The following is a 15,000-nucleotide window of genomic DNA, read 5'->3' as shown; positions in this document are numbered from 1 at the left end:
TGCTCCCATGACAGGTTTACTGTATGTATCTGGTTAGGTGAAAACTGTAAAAGTTGCTCTTCCTGCCTTGAAGGCTAAAGTGTGTGAAAAGCAGCATATGCCGGCAGCATCTGACTCTCCAGTCCCTACTGTACAAAGTATTTACAGTAAAACCTTGGACTGCGAGCATAATTTGTTCCGGAAACATGTTTGTAATCCAAAGCACTTGCACATCAAAGCAAAAATTTTCCCATATTAAAAATATTGGAAACTCAAATGATTCGTTCCACAACCATTATTCCTAAATCCTTCAGTTTATAGTCCTTATAAAAAGATTAGAGCAACGCGATTTGGCTGTGCAACCATAAAATGTCCATCCACAAATAAAGCCTCTGCAAGGGGATTAGAAGTGAAATTCAGCAAGTGCTACATAGTATAAAAGAAAAAAAAAAGAGGATCCTCTAAATGTAGAAATATGGTTACATTTAATGAAGGTACAACATTTAGCAACTCCCATGGCTGATGATTAAAAGAGGCACCTCCAAGTATGCAGGTATCCATTCCAGGGTAAAGCTGTCCACATAAACCATCCTCCGCACCACAGTCCGTCTAATCATGACTGGGAAGACTACCCTGCAATAGAGTGATCTGAAAGTGTGGCTTGAATCGCTCATGGAGCAAAAGCTTGGAAGGGACTACATCGATGGCGGTGAGGAGGACTGTGTGGACAGCTTTACCCCGGATGCCTGCATACTTAGATGTGCCCGTTTTAATCAACCATGCGAGTTGCTAAAAGGTTGCATCTTAATTAACTGCTTGCGGACTAGCCGCTGCAGTTTTACTGTGGCAGGTTGGCTCCACTGCTCAAAATCACATTACGTGATCTCGCAATGCCTGCATAGCAGGAGCGCACCAGTCGCGAGCTCCGTTTGTCTGACCGCGGGTCCCCCAAGGGATACCTGCGGTCGTCTCACAGAGAGGAAGAACAGGGAAATGCTACTGTAAACAAGCATCTCCCCATTCTGCCTAGTGACAATACACTGATCACAGCTCCCTGTCGCAGATCGCCACCATTACTAAATAAAAAATAAATAAAATAAAAAAGCCATAAAAACTATCGCGTATTTTGTAGACGCTATAACTTTTGCACAAACCAAATAAACACTTATCAATCTTTAGTAAAAATACGTATCGGCCTAAACTGAGGAAAAAAACTTTATTTTTTCCTTATATAGATTTTTTGGGGACAAAAAGTAAAATAATGCTTCCCCAAAAAAAAATTTCACTCTGGTTTATAGCGCAAAAAATTAAAACCGCAGAGGTGATCAAATACCAAAAGAAAGCTCTATTTGTGGGGAAAAAAAAAAATTTATGTCAATTTTGTTTAGGAGTCACGTCGCACAATTGTCAGTTAAAGCGACGTGCCGAATTGCAAAAAGTGCTCTGCTCTTTGGCCAGCCAAATTCTTCAGGGCTGAAGTGGTTAAATGTAACCATATTGCTACACAGAGGTATCTCTTTTGTACTCAGTTGTGACATGACACTACTTGCATATCAAGACGTCGCTTGTATATCAAGTCAAAATGTATTTAAAAATGTTGCTTGTCTTGCAAAATGTATGAGTTATATTCTTAAATATTAAACCTTAAGGCCCCTTTCACACGGGACGGATCCGTAATGATCCACCCTGTGATGATCCGCTCCGTTTATCCCCGCTGAGCCTGCGGATGACAGGGCTGTCCCTGCACACTGCAGGGACCTCCCTGTCAGATCTCCGCTCTCCTCTATGGGGGAATCGGATGAACACAGACCGTCTGTCCGTGTTCATCCGATCCACTCTGCAGACGGATAGAAAAATAGGATTTTCCTGCGTCTGCAGAATCGGACCATTGCGGAGGTGGATGATATTGGGTGTCTGGATGTTTCTATCCCATAGGAATGCATATATGACCGTATTTCAGCCGCGAATGGATGGATGAAATACGGACATACGTTCCGCACGCGTGAAAGGGGCCTAACTCCTATTTTATTCTTTGCTAAATGCAAAAAAAAAAAAAAAAAAAAGTTGGCTGTGATAGTTTTCAGGCATTTTAAGGCCTTGTGTCTAGTGTAGACCTCCGGAAGATTTTACCCCCTTCTCAACCAGACTATTTTTTTGGCTTTTCAGCACTGTGCTACTTTAACTGGCAATTGTGCGGTCATGCAATGCTGTACCAAAAAGAAATACATTTTTTTCACACAAATAAGCTTTCTTTTCATGGTATTTGATCTCCACTGACGCTTGGGGGGGGTTGATTAACTGCCGACCAGGGGAGCATGTATGCGGCCCTAAACCCTGAAGTAGGCAGTGACATACCAGTATGTCACTATGCCTACACCATTCACAGTACATTGCAGGTGAGTGGTCAGGAAGCATTGATCTGTTGTTGCAGAAGTCCCCTACCACCTCTACAACAAGAGCTGAGGCCACTCAGTTCTTGAGTCTGCTCAAAGGATGAGCAGATACACACAAACCACCTAGTTTTAAAGTGGAGGTAAACTCCACTTTTAAGCTTGTACCTAAAAGTAAGCCTATAAGGCGGCTTACCTCTAGGTACATTAAATCTCTGAAACTGTCACAGTTTAGAAGATATGCCCAAGTGATGTCACATGAGCTCTGAAGGGACAGCATACATGTGACTTACCGCCACAGATACCTGGTGCAGCCATCTTCATCTTGTCTTCTGGGTTTGTGAGATCTGAATGTGTGAATGGCGGGAGCCACGGGGACCTCCCTCCAGCGCATGCAGTGCAGCAGCCCTCGGCGCTGGCACTGATCCGGCTCAGATCGCATGCACTGGTGATGTCACCGGCATCTTCCCTTCTTAGGAGGGATCTGCTTTACAGGTAAGGGTCATAAGGTGCTAGTGTGCCGTACCCTGCAGGGGGCCCAGTTAATTTGTTTCAGTAGCGGTTTACAACAGCTTTAAAACCAAAGTTTAGCTTTAAATAAATACACTATTGAAAGCATTTCATTATACCCAAAAGCAAAAAATAAAAACCCCTGTACAAGCTTGCACTAAGCAGTGAATCCCTACCCAGATCAACTGGCCTACAGAACACATCCCCACTTGATTATAGAGATGAGAGTTCCATAGTCCTAGCATACTTCCTATCCTAGGGTAGCAACGCTACTTAATTTATAAATACAGTAAAGGGAGTGAGCATTACTAGCACAATTGCTAGGTAAAACTAAAAGGCCTGAAAACAAAAAACAGCCACCACCATCTAGTAAGCTGACAATTTAAATATTTGGGTTTAGATACACTTTAAAAGTGACATTTGTTTCTTGAATGACTGTGCACTAGAAGATCCAGATGCCTGAGGGTAGTCAGATAAGTGCTAGCATGCCACACCACACACTAAGAGCTATGGCTTCCTTCAGACTAATAAGACATATCTACATACAACCATTATGAAGTCTGCTCATTCATCACAATTTTAAATACTTGACTCCTTTCAACATTTACCCTCGGCTTACACCAGTGCAATTTGGAACTGTCAAATTGCATGACAAGTCACACCCCATTGCTGGCAACGAAACAGTGCAAATAGTCTCATGGCGGAGCGCCAATGAAAAAGGTTCCTGCGCTACTCCATCCCCCCCCCCCCAAAAAAATAAAAAGTAATTGCAACTTGCATAGACTTCTGTTTAATGAAGTTGTAATGAAATTAGGTGGTGCAAAAATTGCACTGATCCACAGCATTGAAATTGCGCTGAAATAGCCAGCTTTCAAGTGCTGGTGTGAACTAGGGCTGAACGCCATCCACACTTAAAGTGGGGTACCCCCCAAAAAAAAAAAAAAAAAAAAATTAAAAGTCAGCAGCTACAAATACTGCAGCTGCTGGCTTTTAATAATCGGACACTTACCTGCCCCAGGGTCCAGCGATGCAGGGGAACGAAGCCCCCCCCCCCCACCTCGCTCCGCTCGCGGCGCCGTCATGCATACTGTGGGCACCCGGCTGTGGCTTCACAGCCGGGCACCCACTGCGCATGCGCGAGCGGCGCAGGGCACCGTGATACGCCGTACAGTCACCTGGGACACATGACAGGTCCCAGGTGAATGTGCGGCGCGAGGGGAAGTGATGTCACCAGCCCGGGCAATGAAGAAGGCAGATTACGAGGGACCCCCTAGCAACCGGCATTTAGAGGTGAGTAAAAAAATTTTTTTTTGCCAATTTTTTTTTTTTACGAATTTTAAGTAGTTTTAATTTTTTGGTGGCAACACCACTTTAAGCATTTTCTTGCTCCTTACCCTGCTGAGAATCCCATTCTTTTGAATGTCTGTTTGCATTTTTAAGTTCAGTCACACCAAGCTCAAAAAAATAAAAAAAAAATTGTATACAAATCCCGGCAAGACGCATGACGTGTGCTTGGGAACCATTAATCTTAATGGCACCCCAGATGCAGCGCAATTCTGTCGCGATCGATGGGCATTTAAAAAGCGAGACAAGCTTGCTGCCCAAAAAAAAAAAAAGAAAAAAAAAAAAAAAAAAGGAGCAGGAGGTTCATTTGTGCAACAAATATGCATCAGGCAGCCTAGCTAATTGAAGGGGCATCTTATGAACGACATGCGCAAATGCGTGGTAAATGGCACTTTGAAAACTGCAAGCAACAATGATCATTCCTGCAATGCGGTCTCTGAATAGGGCCTTAGCTGAAGGGACAACCAGATCTGTTTCACAAGTTCATTCAGCTGAGGTCAAGTGACCAAACTACATGGGAGCCCAAAGCAGCAGCATCTGTGGCACAAATATTACATGGCTTTTTATCTCTCATTACAGTAGTGGGTGGGGAGGACTGTTTTCAGTGTAGGTCTAAACCTTTTGGTTCCAGTTTTACATATTCGCTGTATTCTAATGCTAATAACCAAAACCTGCGACTACAGAAGTGACCAGAAAATGCTAATTTTAATACAAAACAAGCACTGTCCACACAATCTCATGCACTACACCTACACAATAAGCAAGCTGCCCCAAGGTGTGGCACCTTTAAGGCAAATGCGGAGCCATCTCTATTTCCTCTCTGCAGGTGACAATTCCTTAGAGGCTGCAGGACACAAACCAAAAACAAGGCTGATGAAGTGAGCCAAGACTCTGTATTAAGTTGAAGTTCCTTTGATTGTACAGAAGTGGCATACTAATGTCAGCTCGGGTTGGGACTGTATACACTGTCCTGCAAAATTTTCAAGATGCACTATTACTTCTCTGAAATGACCAGAATTCAGGAGGGAAAACATATGAAACAGTCGCTGGTTCTAGGCAACAAGTGACCGTTTTCAATGAACTAATAATGCTCGCCATTGGCTCTGATAGTTAGCGGAGAAAATGCTTAGTACTGACAGATTTCAAATCCGCTCAATTCTTCTCCCCATTACTCCATATTGTGGGCAGTCCCTCTGCATCCTCATGTACAATGCAGGCCTATCTTACTTGACACCACATTACCTGCGGCTGCCACAGCACCTTAGGCTTGAGGCTGTGGGGGCCAGTTTTGTAGCATGGAAGAAGCACAATTTGGTAATGGCCTTTTTTTTTTTTACTAGTACCCAAAGCATACACACCCCCAGAATTTGGGTTATAAAGCAATTTTAAAAGGTTAAGAAAAAATAAAAAATCATATAATACTTGCCTGCTTTGTACAACAGTTTTGCACAGGGCAGCACCGACCCTCTAAGGTCCCCAGCCAGCACTCCTGGCTACCCCCCCCCCCTTTGACCACTGTGCCCAATAGCACGCCATTTACTATAGGGGCACTAGTGCATGCTTACTCCTGAGCCCCAGTCTATGCATCTATAAGACACAGAGCTGTTGCTTGGCCCTGCCCTTTCCCCAATCACTGGCTGTGATTGACAGCGGCAGCACACAGGTTTATTTTTACCTTTACACACAGAATCCATGGAAAAAAAAAAAAAATCAGCCTTTACAACCACTTTAAATCCAGAATCCTGTGTAAGATGTGTCTGGGAGTATGTTCCAGCATAAATCGGCAAGTACACGCCAGATCACCAAAAAAAACTGACATAAGAGTGCAGAGGACTGGTTCCCAGCAACAATGTCCAGAACTACTTGATGGGTAGACTCTGCTCACTGAAAGCAGAGCTCAGAGCTACCGCGATAGGGGAGATTGAACACGTGAGAGGCTTTGATTCGGCTAGGAGTCTTAGCAATGTCCTAGAAAGAAGGCAGGGTGGAATGTTGCCATCTATGGGAGATACATAAATGGCCCACATCCATAGCACGGACATCATCGGACTGTAAAGCTGCAGTTTTGTTTATCATCATCTACAAGTGTGCCTTACCTGCAAAGGCAATTTTTTGGTAAAGGTGAACTAGCCCTTTAGAGCACTTCTGTACATATGCAACTACTGTATCAAGTGCCATCAGAATGCCATTACAGCACCCTGTGACAATATTCTCACCAACTTCCCAGAGCATCCCATAAATAAAAGCCTGGGGTGTTTGAATAGAGAACAACTGAGCTTCACTTTGGTTGTTAAGGCTGCCTTTCTCTTTTTTCCCCATACTACAATCATGAGGCACAGGAAAGGGGTAAATGCAAGCAGTAACTGATAAAGCCAGTATTTCCAGGTATCATAGGGTAGTCCAACAAATATGAAAGCACCTACAGATGTCCGCACCATCATTCGATTCAGGAGACTTTAACATCTCATTCCACAGAAAAGGTCCTATTTAGGGATAACAACAAAGTCCTATGTAAACATTAAAAGAGACCAACGTTTTATTTTAATGAGCCCTATCCAGCTGCAGCTGACAGGCTTTTACCATTTCTACCTTATCGTGTCCTGTACAACAGAGGCAGGTCTCAAAATCTTGTGCAACGTCAGATGTTACTTTTCCCAGAATCCCCCAATCTAAAAATTAAACAAAGTAGAAGTCTGGCAGCTTTAGCTGAACAGCTGCCACTATTGTTTAAAAGGTGTTACTTTGGGGGCTCTGCATTCTCTTTACTAGCAAGTCACCTGACTCAGTACCATTCTGTCTTATATTTAAAGTGAACCTTTTCAACTTTACATGTCTGTATGAATAAATTTCTGGAGTGTTAAAGTGCAGAATCAGTCCTTCATAAAAGCTCAACTGTTTATTGTCAAAAGCAGCCTACTGACACGCCAGCCAAGCGACTGCCTAGGATGATATGATGTAATTAGTCTACTGCAGGCAGAGGAAAGCATTTTTCAGTCTCCTGTGCTGACCAGTCAACATTACAGCAGGTCACAAGGCAAGACACATCAATGGGGGCTGATCTGTTAGACAATTGTGAACATAGCCAAGAACTGCACAGGTACCAGGATTCACATGACAGTCATCTTTGAGTCTGCTGACCATGAATGATGCCTGAACAAAGATGGGGCTGTCCTGAGGAGAAAAGCAGATGTAAGCATTGTCAGGGGGGAGCTTCGATTTCTGCGAGAGGTAATAAATACCTGAAAGCATTACATTTACATGTAACCTAGCAAGCACTCAACATGGAAAAAAATATTTGATGCTAGGTCTATGCAAAATATCCACGCTGGGCTATACAATACCACAAGAGAAACAGGAACACATTGCTTGTAGTCTGCATATTAAAATAAAAGATGTATGGATCCCATGCAATAGGTGATCCAATGAACCAAGAAGCATTGTTCGAATAGCTCTAAACTATAGAAACTGGGATATGCAATTAGTGGACCTCCAGCTGTTGCAGAACTACAAGTCCCATGAGGCATAGCAAGACTGACAGCCACAAGCATGACACCCAGAGGCAGAGGCGTGATTGGACTTGTAGTTTTGCAACAGCTGGAAGTCCACTAATTGCATAACCCTGCTATAGAAAATTTAAAAGGTTAGTACAACTTTACAGAAAAAAATAAAATGTAAAAAAGGTGAAACACCAGACACCCATCCACATCTCTGGGGTTGCCAAGCTGTTAGCTCCCCCATAGCCACACTCCATTTGAAATTCCAGTTCTCCCTAAGCACTACTGGGAACGATCAAATGGATTCTGATTGGTCAGCACTGTCAATGTGACCAGGCTGACCAATCAGAATCAATCTAGTCTGTGCCGGAAGCAATGCACCAAGAGAAGTGTGAGGATTTTAAATACCCAGACCGTTGGAGATAGGAGCTAGTTAGAAAATATTCCTATCTAGATGCATTTGCTCAATGTCTGCTGCACATTGCTTCCTGATGGTGAGAATGGACCGGGCCTGCATATTTACCACAAGGTGTGTGCGACAGTGACAATGCAGCAGCAAGTCACCCCCATAACAAGATATGTCTAAAGGTGGTGCCAAATTAAAGAATCACCAGAGACTTCTTTGAACAATGTGATGGATTTTAAAGTAGAAGTCCACTTGTTAACTTGTACCTACAGGTAAGGCTATAAGGCAGCTTACGTGTCGGTAAAGTGAATAACTCCTAAACCGGTGGCATTTAGGAGATATTCACATGGGATACAGCCAGTGACATCACTGGTGCATGCACTGACGGGACAGCATACCCAGACTTCAATGCAACGCTGCCACAAAATGCATGGCAGTCCCTTCAGAGCTTTGTGCCAGGGCTCCTGTGTGCATGTGCAGAAGTGACGACATCACAGCCCCAGCTGGAGCCAACAAACCCAGAAGGAAGACCAGGTGAAGATGGAAGTGCCAGGGAGCCGTGACATTGTTGTACTGAAGGGTTCCATTTGCAGGTAAGTGTCATAATTAGCTAATATGGGGTGCATATTAGTACATTATGACTTACACCTGCAAGGTCCCCTGATTTTTTTTGGTGGCAGCCGATTACTGCTCTGAGACATTTTGTTCTTACTTAAACCAAGCAAAGCACCTTCCTCCATCTAAATACTTGTACCCACCTTGCCTGCACTCTGTTGGCAGCAGTAATGTTATCCGGCAACTGTGGGTATAAGTGTACATGTGGCCTGGTGATGTTTACTCAGTATCACGTGACCGAGGGAGTGATGTCACCAACACTGCTCATTTTGGTACTGACTACAATGGAGGAAATAACGAGGCAAGGTAAATGTGAGGGAGTGGGGTGGCCCCTTTGCAAAAAATACTGCCATGTTCCCTTGCATGGGGAAACCTGAAAATTTTTTATTTTTTTTAATAAGAAAAACTTTTGAAAGGACAATTAAACTGTATTTACATCAAGGTGTTGTGAGAAGCACAAAATTACATTGTGGTTTACAAAGTGTTTATGCATAACCCCCCACCCCCCCCCCCCCAACACATAGGGTAACCCATTCATTTCAAGGTCCAAAGTAGCTTATTGGGCTTTGTATTGAAATCTGCATGTCTACTTGCTGTGATCTAGGTTTTTTACCCTAATGCATTCTCTGCATTAAGGTAAAAGATCCCCATCCCCCCCCTTTCATTAACACCTACCCACTGCTCCACTGACCATGCACTGTCCTGTCTGCAGTGCTCCTGCCCTCTTCTCTTTCTCACAGGAAAAGAGCCTATGGATTCCGACAGTCAAATCATGTGAGGAGGGGGCAGGGGCATGCCCTGGCCACACTATTTGTATCTAGGGATGCACACAGCCCAGCCTGGGAGGGAGCCCATATGGGTGCTACCTATAGAATTGCCAGATCATTCCTTTAAACCTGAACAAAAAAAACCTACACAGGCTCTGTAGATTAAAGCAGGAGGTGAGCCTGCTGACTTTTTCTTCTATGCCTGAAAGGGAAAAGGCATAATGAGCTAGTATGGACCGCATACTAGCTCACTATGAAACTTACCTTAGAACGAGGCGCCGGCATCTCACTCGGTCCACGCCGAGGGAGCTGACATGTTCCCTCTGAGCGTCTTCGTCGCTGTGAGTGGCAAGAGCCACGATGTCATCGCGCTCGCACGCATGCACACGGGAGTTTTCATCCCGGCAGGGTCTGGCGGACTTTCAGCCAAGAATCCCTGGAGCGCAAGCGCCATTGAAGTCAGCTGCGGCATGCAAGGGGAATCTCCCCTAAACCGTACAGGTTTAGGAGATATCCTATTTACCTACAGGTAAGCCTTATTATAGGCTTACCTGTAGGTCAAAGACAAAAAAAAAAAAAAAAGACTTTACTAGCGCGTCAAGGTGGACTCACTTGGTGCCTTATCTGCATTAAGTTAGCCTCAGAATGTGTAATTCATGTGTTTGAGTTTAAAGAGATGAGGTGGCAACTCTAACCCCCTCAGCACACCAAAGAAAAAAAGGTAAAAGGACAGCTCTGTGCACAGAACAGGAAGTAAAAACTTCGTTTTTTTAATTTTACAATAAGAGTCCTTACAATGAACCACGAGTACCACACGTGTGCTTCATCGTGGTGCGATCAGGAAATGCTAAGGTGTGACTGGAGTTTAACATGAGATTGTGGTGATTGGACTTTAATCCAGAGTCTGATCTACCCCCTCCACCCCAGTGTCACAATCGTGGGTCTCCCCGGGAATAATGGCGTGTTGGGGGTTGTGTGATTATCACACGTTCCCTGCCCCCCGTAGCAGGCAGTCTCCGGAGATGTGTGCCTCGTGCAGGTCTCATTGGCGCTTCTAGGCCGAGAATAGCAGAGCGGACTATTTATATCATCAGAGCGGTGTGCGGCGTGCCAGGGAAGCATGGAGACACGCCAAGGCTTCCTCATCCCGAGAGAGGGGAAGACAGCACATGGCGAGGAGGAAGGCACGGCCTCTATACACAGTCATGTCTGATCACACATGGACGGGCCGCCACTGCCGTACAACGTGCTCAGAAGTGCACAGCGGCGCACAGGCCTAACCAGAGACCCACGTTGCCTGTCTGCACGGAGCATGCTGGGTAGCGGCGGGGGGCGGGGCTACAGGAAGGCTGCACGTTCTCTAGATCGGCACCGTCCATTAACCCCCAAGCCGCCAGGTACAGTCTCCGCCTTCCCCCTCCTCCACCCCAATCGACAGGCCAGGGAGCCCTCCTCCACCCACCAGCGGGCCAGACTGCAGTGTCATCACAGGGTGTACTGAGCCAATGGACACCCCGCCCCCTCTTCTGTCTCTGCCCCTCCCCCACAAAAACACACACACAATGTCCCAAGCCTAGTAAGGGGATCGGGCAGGTGACCGGTCAGCAAGGAGGACCCTCCTCCTCAGCACCACCATGCTAGTCCATGACAGTCCCTGTACCTCCCGCACACAGTCCAGAGGTCACAGCGACATCAAATCCGTTTCATCACACCAGGACTACCACCCATCCAATTACAGGACACAGACGTCTACTACTACTACTATTAACCATCCAATCACAGGACACAGACGTCCACTTCCAACCATCTAATCACAGGACACACAGATCGCCACCAGGACTACCACTACTAACCAGCCAGGCACAGCAGGACAACACCTCACCATTCAACCCCTGCTCGTCCAATCAGGCTGTAGGCACACACTGTACAATGCAGAGCAAATGATCTCCTGCATTCTAAATCTGGCTACACATACATTTTTTTGTCAGATTTTCCTTCAACTATAGTACAAGGGCCTGCCTGCATACAAATTGAAAGTGTTCAGGTTTGACCTCATACGGTTTTGGAATCTAGGAAATTAAGACTTTCTGCAGTCCAAGCACCCCCAACACTGGGTATACATTGCTAGAATTTCCTACATTTCCTGGTGAGAGCGTTCTTCGTTTTTCTAATCAGTGGGTCAAGCTGATATTCATTTTTAACCACAGCAACCAGAATATTGGAAGGAGTAGAAGGGAACATTTCTGAAATTTATGACTTTCACTAAAGTCCATTCATAAAAAAAAAAAAAAAAAAAAAAAAAAAAAAAAGAAGAAGAAGAAGATGGTGAAGCAAATGAAATTTGTTGGAAATTGTTTTGTCAAGACAAAAATGGGCTGCATTGCATCAGCGCCTGCTCAGGTTCCTCACACCAAATGCAAGTAGTTTGTGGCACTGATTGGAGATACAAGGGGACACATGACCACTTTCACCCAACCCCCCCAGTTATTATACAGGTCTGCACTGCCTCCATCACAAAAAACTGGACCCAAAGGTCACAAGAGACTCCCATTCCCACCTTGAATAAAATCAAATATTGGGGGGAGTCGTCAGTACATGATCCTGTCCAGAGGGTAACAATTTAAGAGAGGTCCAAACCCTAGGGTCAGCATACAGTCAACTTTAAAGTGGAGGTTCAGTCAAATCCTAACTATACTTAAACCTGTTCCCATGCCCATTCTAAGCCTCTTCTACCTACCCCATGAAAGGAAATGGGTGTATATTTACCTATACTGAGGGTGCCCCGATTCAATCACCAAGCAGCAGCTTCAGTGTAGCGGAGAGATCGCTAGGCAGTGATGTCACCCATAGACTATGAAGCATTTGCTGTCAGCTGACCCTCTGCACTGAGGCTGATGCTGGAAACCAATCATGTGACTGGAGCACCCTTAGAATAGGTAGACATATTTTCTCTACAAAGGTGGTTAGAAAGGCTTAGAATGGGGGGGGGGGTGGAAGCAGGTTTAAGTATAGCTAGAACTTGTTTGGGGTGCCTCTAAGTTTACCACTCACATTAGTCTGTACAATCTTCTAGGGAGCCCTCCCAGAAAGTATGTAGTGCAAAGGCCTGCCTGGTAGGCCCTCATATTACATGGCACTGGTAGATCTAAACTTGATTGTATGGTCAGATTGTAGTGCGTACAGTGAGCCTCGTATATACCAAAATTGAGGGCCTACATGACCTGTCCAATCAGGCTGACCCATGTACTACATAGTTGTCGGCAGATGTGAAGATTGTACAATGTATAGTGAGTTTTATTTATCCCCATTTAAAGTGACCCTGTCACTGACATAGAAAAGTCAGCAGCACCCAGTATAAACAGGTCGATCTTTGATATTTTGAACAGCTGCCTATCTGACCCCAACAGAGTGCCACAGACAAGACGATAGCACCCCCCCCCCCCCCCAGCTGGGTGCTGTGGTCTCTCCCAGCAGCCGCTACACCATGTAGTCTATGTTCGACACTGGCGGAAGTGTCAGGGAGCAGCTGGAAACCCATGAAATCTACTTATACTGGTGCTACTGAGTCAGATTTCTGTATGCCAGTCACAGGAACATTTAGGTCAAAGTGAAAAAAACTAGATTAAAAACCATGCAAACTTTGTTTAAAAGTGCGGTCTAAACAAATCCCTGGAGATTCTTCCAGTCCACAACACTTCCTTCACAGGCTGACAACACTATTTCTCCTGCAGTTAATTCTCAGCAGCGTTGTCACCCTGTGATCGCTCCTCCCTGCGTATATTGAGGGGTGGGATTACCACTTCTCCCCCTCTCTAAGGCCCACATGATCCAAGCAGACATCCCATATTTGAGGGGAAACATAGGGTGCCCGGGAGTCCCGCCTCTGCCAGGCGCGAAGACCCTCGGGAGTCCCGCCTCTGCCAGGCGCGAAGACCCTCGGGAGTCCCGCCTCTGCCAGGCGCGAAGACCCTCGGGAGTCCCGCCTCTGCCAGGCGCGAAGACCCTCTGCGACATCACAGGAGCAGAGGCTGCTGGGAAGATCTGCAGAAGGAATAGAAAAAAGGTGGGGGAGGGAGTGCAGAGTCTGATTGTAACAGAAGTAACCAGATTTACCAGAAACACACCTTGGGGCTGCTGTAGACATGCACCTACCCACATCACCTCCATGTGCTGCCGGTGTAGCTGTAATAAAGCTACAAGAGCCATGTGTTCCAAGAGCATGCCTGACCAGCGCTGAGGTCTGATGAAACGCAAGCTGACGCATTTCACCCACCCAGAAGCCAGCGCTCATGTGTACAGCCCTGATATGGTCAGCAGTCACACAAGAGGTCCTCTCTCAGGGAGGGTGAAGGCACCACACCAGCTGATCAGCCCCCCCCCCCTCCCCCCCGCGCTCGTGTATCAGGCCCCTCCTCATGGCGGACTCCTACCCCCACCTCCAGCCATTGCTGCACTCACCTGCCGGGTGTTGTCCATTCACCCCTCCGCTGCTCTTTATCCAGGGGTTCACCTTGGGCGGGGGAGCTTCCACGAACTCCCTGCGTCCCAGCCCTTCGTCTCCGTCCGGTCCCAGCTCCTGCTTTCCCCCGTCCGAGTCCGGTGCCGCTGCTGGTTGCTGCAGGGGCGGCGGCATGAGCGGAGCCTCTACCTGAGTGGCCATGTCCCACCACCCCGGGCGGGCGCTTCTCTCTCACTTCTCTCTGCACGCGAAGGGCTGCGGCCTAGACGGCGGGCGCTGGCTCTGCTCAGTCACCGGGCGGCCCTCCCGACCTTATACCGCTGCAATATGGAAGCCAAGGAAGACCACGCGATGGGGCAGTGCGGGCACGCGCTCTGAGGCACGCCGACGTGCGCGCTCCACGCTGGGGAGGAGGAGAGGGGCGGGGCTGGGAGGTGTGTGTGAGGCGAAGGGCGGGGTACGAGGTGTGTGGAGGGAGGGGCGTGGCGTCTGAAACTCCATTCATATCGCTAGAGGGAATGGTAACTGCTGGCTGTTGTCAGCTCTGAGCCTGCACAGTGTGTGAGGAAGTAGAGGGGCCAGGGTGAGAGCCAGGAAAGTAGCATTTCCTGGAGGCAGCCAATGTATTTCTCTGCTGACAAGTCTTCAGTCCACCCATAGGTGAGAATACAGGAATAACTGCGACAGGTTGCTGAGTCAGCAATCAATTGCTGTTTATCTCCAATATTCCAGCAATAAAGTAATATTGGATTGGATTGTAACTGTACTGTCTGCCCTCGTGTTGTAAAGCGCTGCCCAAACTGTTGGCTCTAAATAAATTGTATATAATGATTAAACCCTGATGCCCTGTACACACAATCAGAATATCGTATAAAAAAATCGCTTTCAAAGCGATCGTACGATAATCGGATCGTTAGTACAGAGCTTTCGAGAGCCGATCATGACAGTTCATCCGATATTATTCTATCGGAGATGTAAGAATTTTTTTTTTGTACGATGCCAGATGTACAGCTATAGTTTGAAAACGCAATACAAA

At 46.4% G+C, this 15,000-nt stretch overlaps 1 protein-coding gene across 2 annotated transcripts in view; it reads right to left on the bottom strand.

The window, feature by feature from the left end:
* The window catches only part of LARP1 (La ribonucleoprotein 1, translational regulator), a 101,639-nt gene extending 87,301 nt beyond the window's left edge, over window positions 1-14,338 (bottom strand). For both annotated transcript variants that reach the window (XM_077468376.1, XM_077468377.1), the window contains exon 1: window positions 13,964-14,338. In XM_077468376.1, coding sequence (XP_077324502.1) covers window positions 13,964-14,165 — 202 coding nt within the window. In that variant the 5' untranslated portion in view covers window positions 14,166-14,338. The remainder of the gene's footprint in view (window positions 1-13,963) is intronic.
* Between the last annotated feature and the right edge of the window lie 662 nt (window positions 14,339-15,000).

Source organism: Lithobates pipiens, unplaced genomic scaffold (genome assembly GCF_037356315.1).
Source record: "Lithobates pipiens isolate NorthernLeopardFrog02 unplaced genomic scaffold, aLitPip1_a1.2 Scaffold_8, whole genome shotgun sequence".
Lineage (NCBI taxonomy): Eukaryota > Metazoa > Chordata > Amphibia > Anura > Ranidae > Lithobates > Lithobates pipiens.
This window is presented reverse-complemented; position numbering and strand designations above follow the sequence as displayed.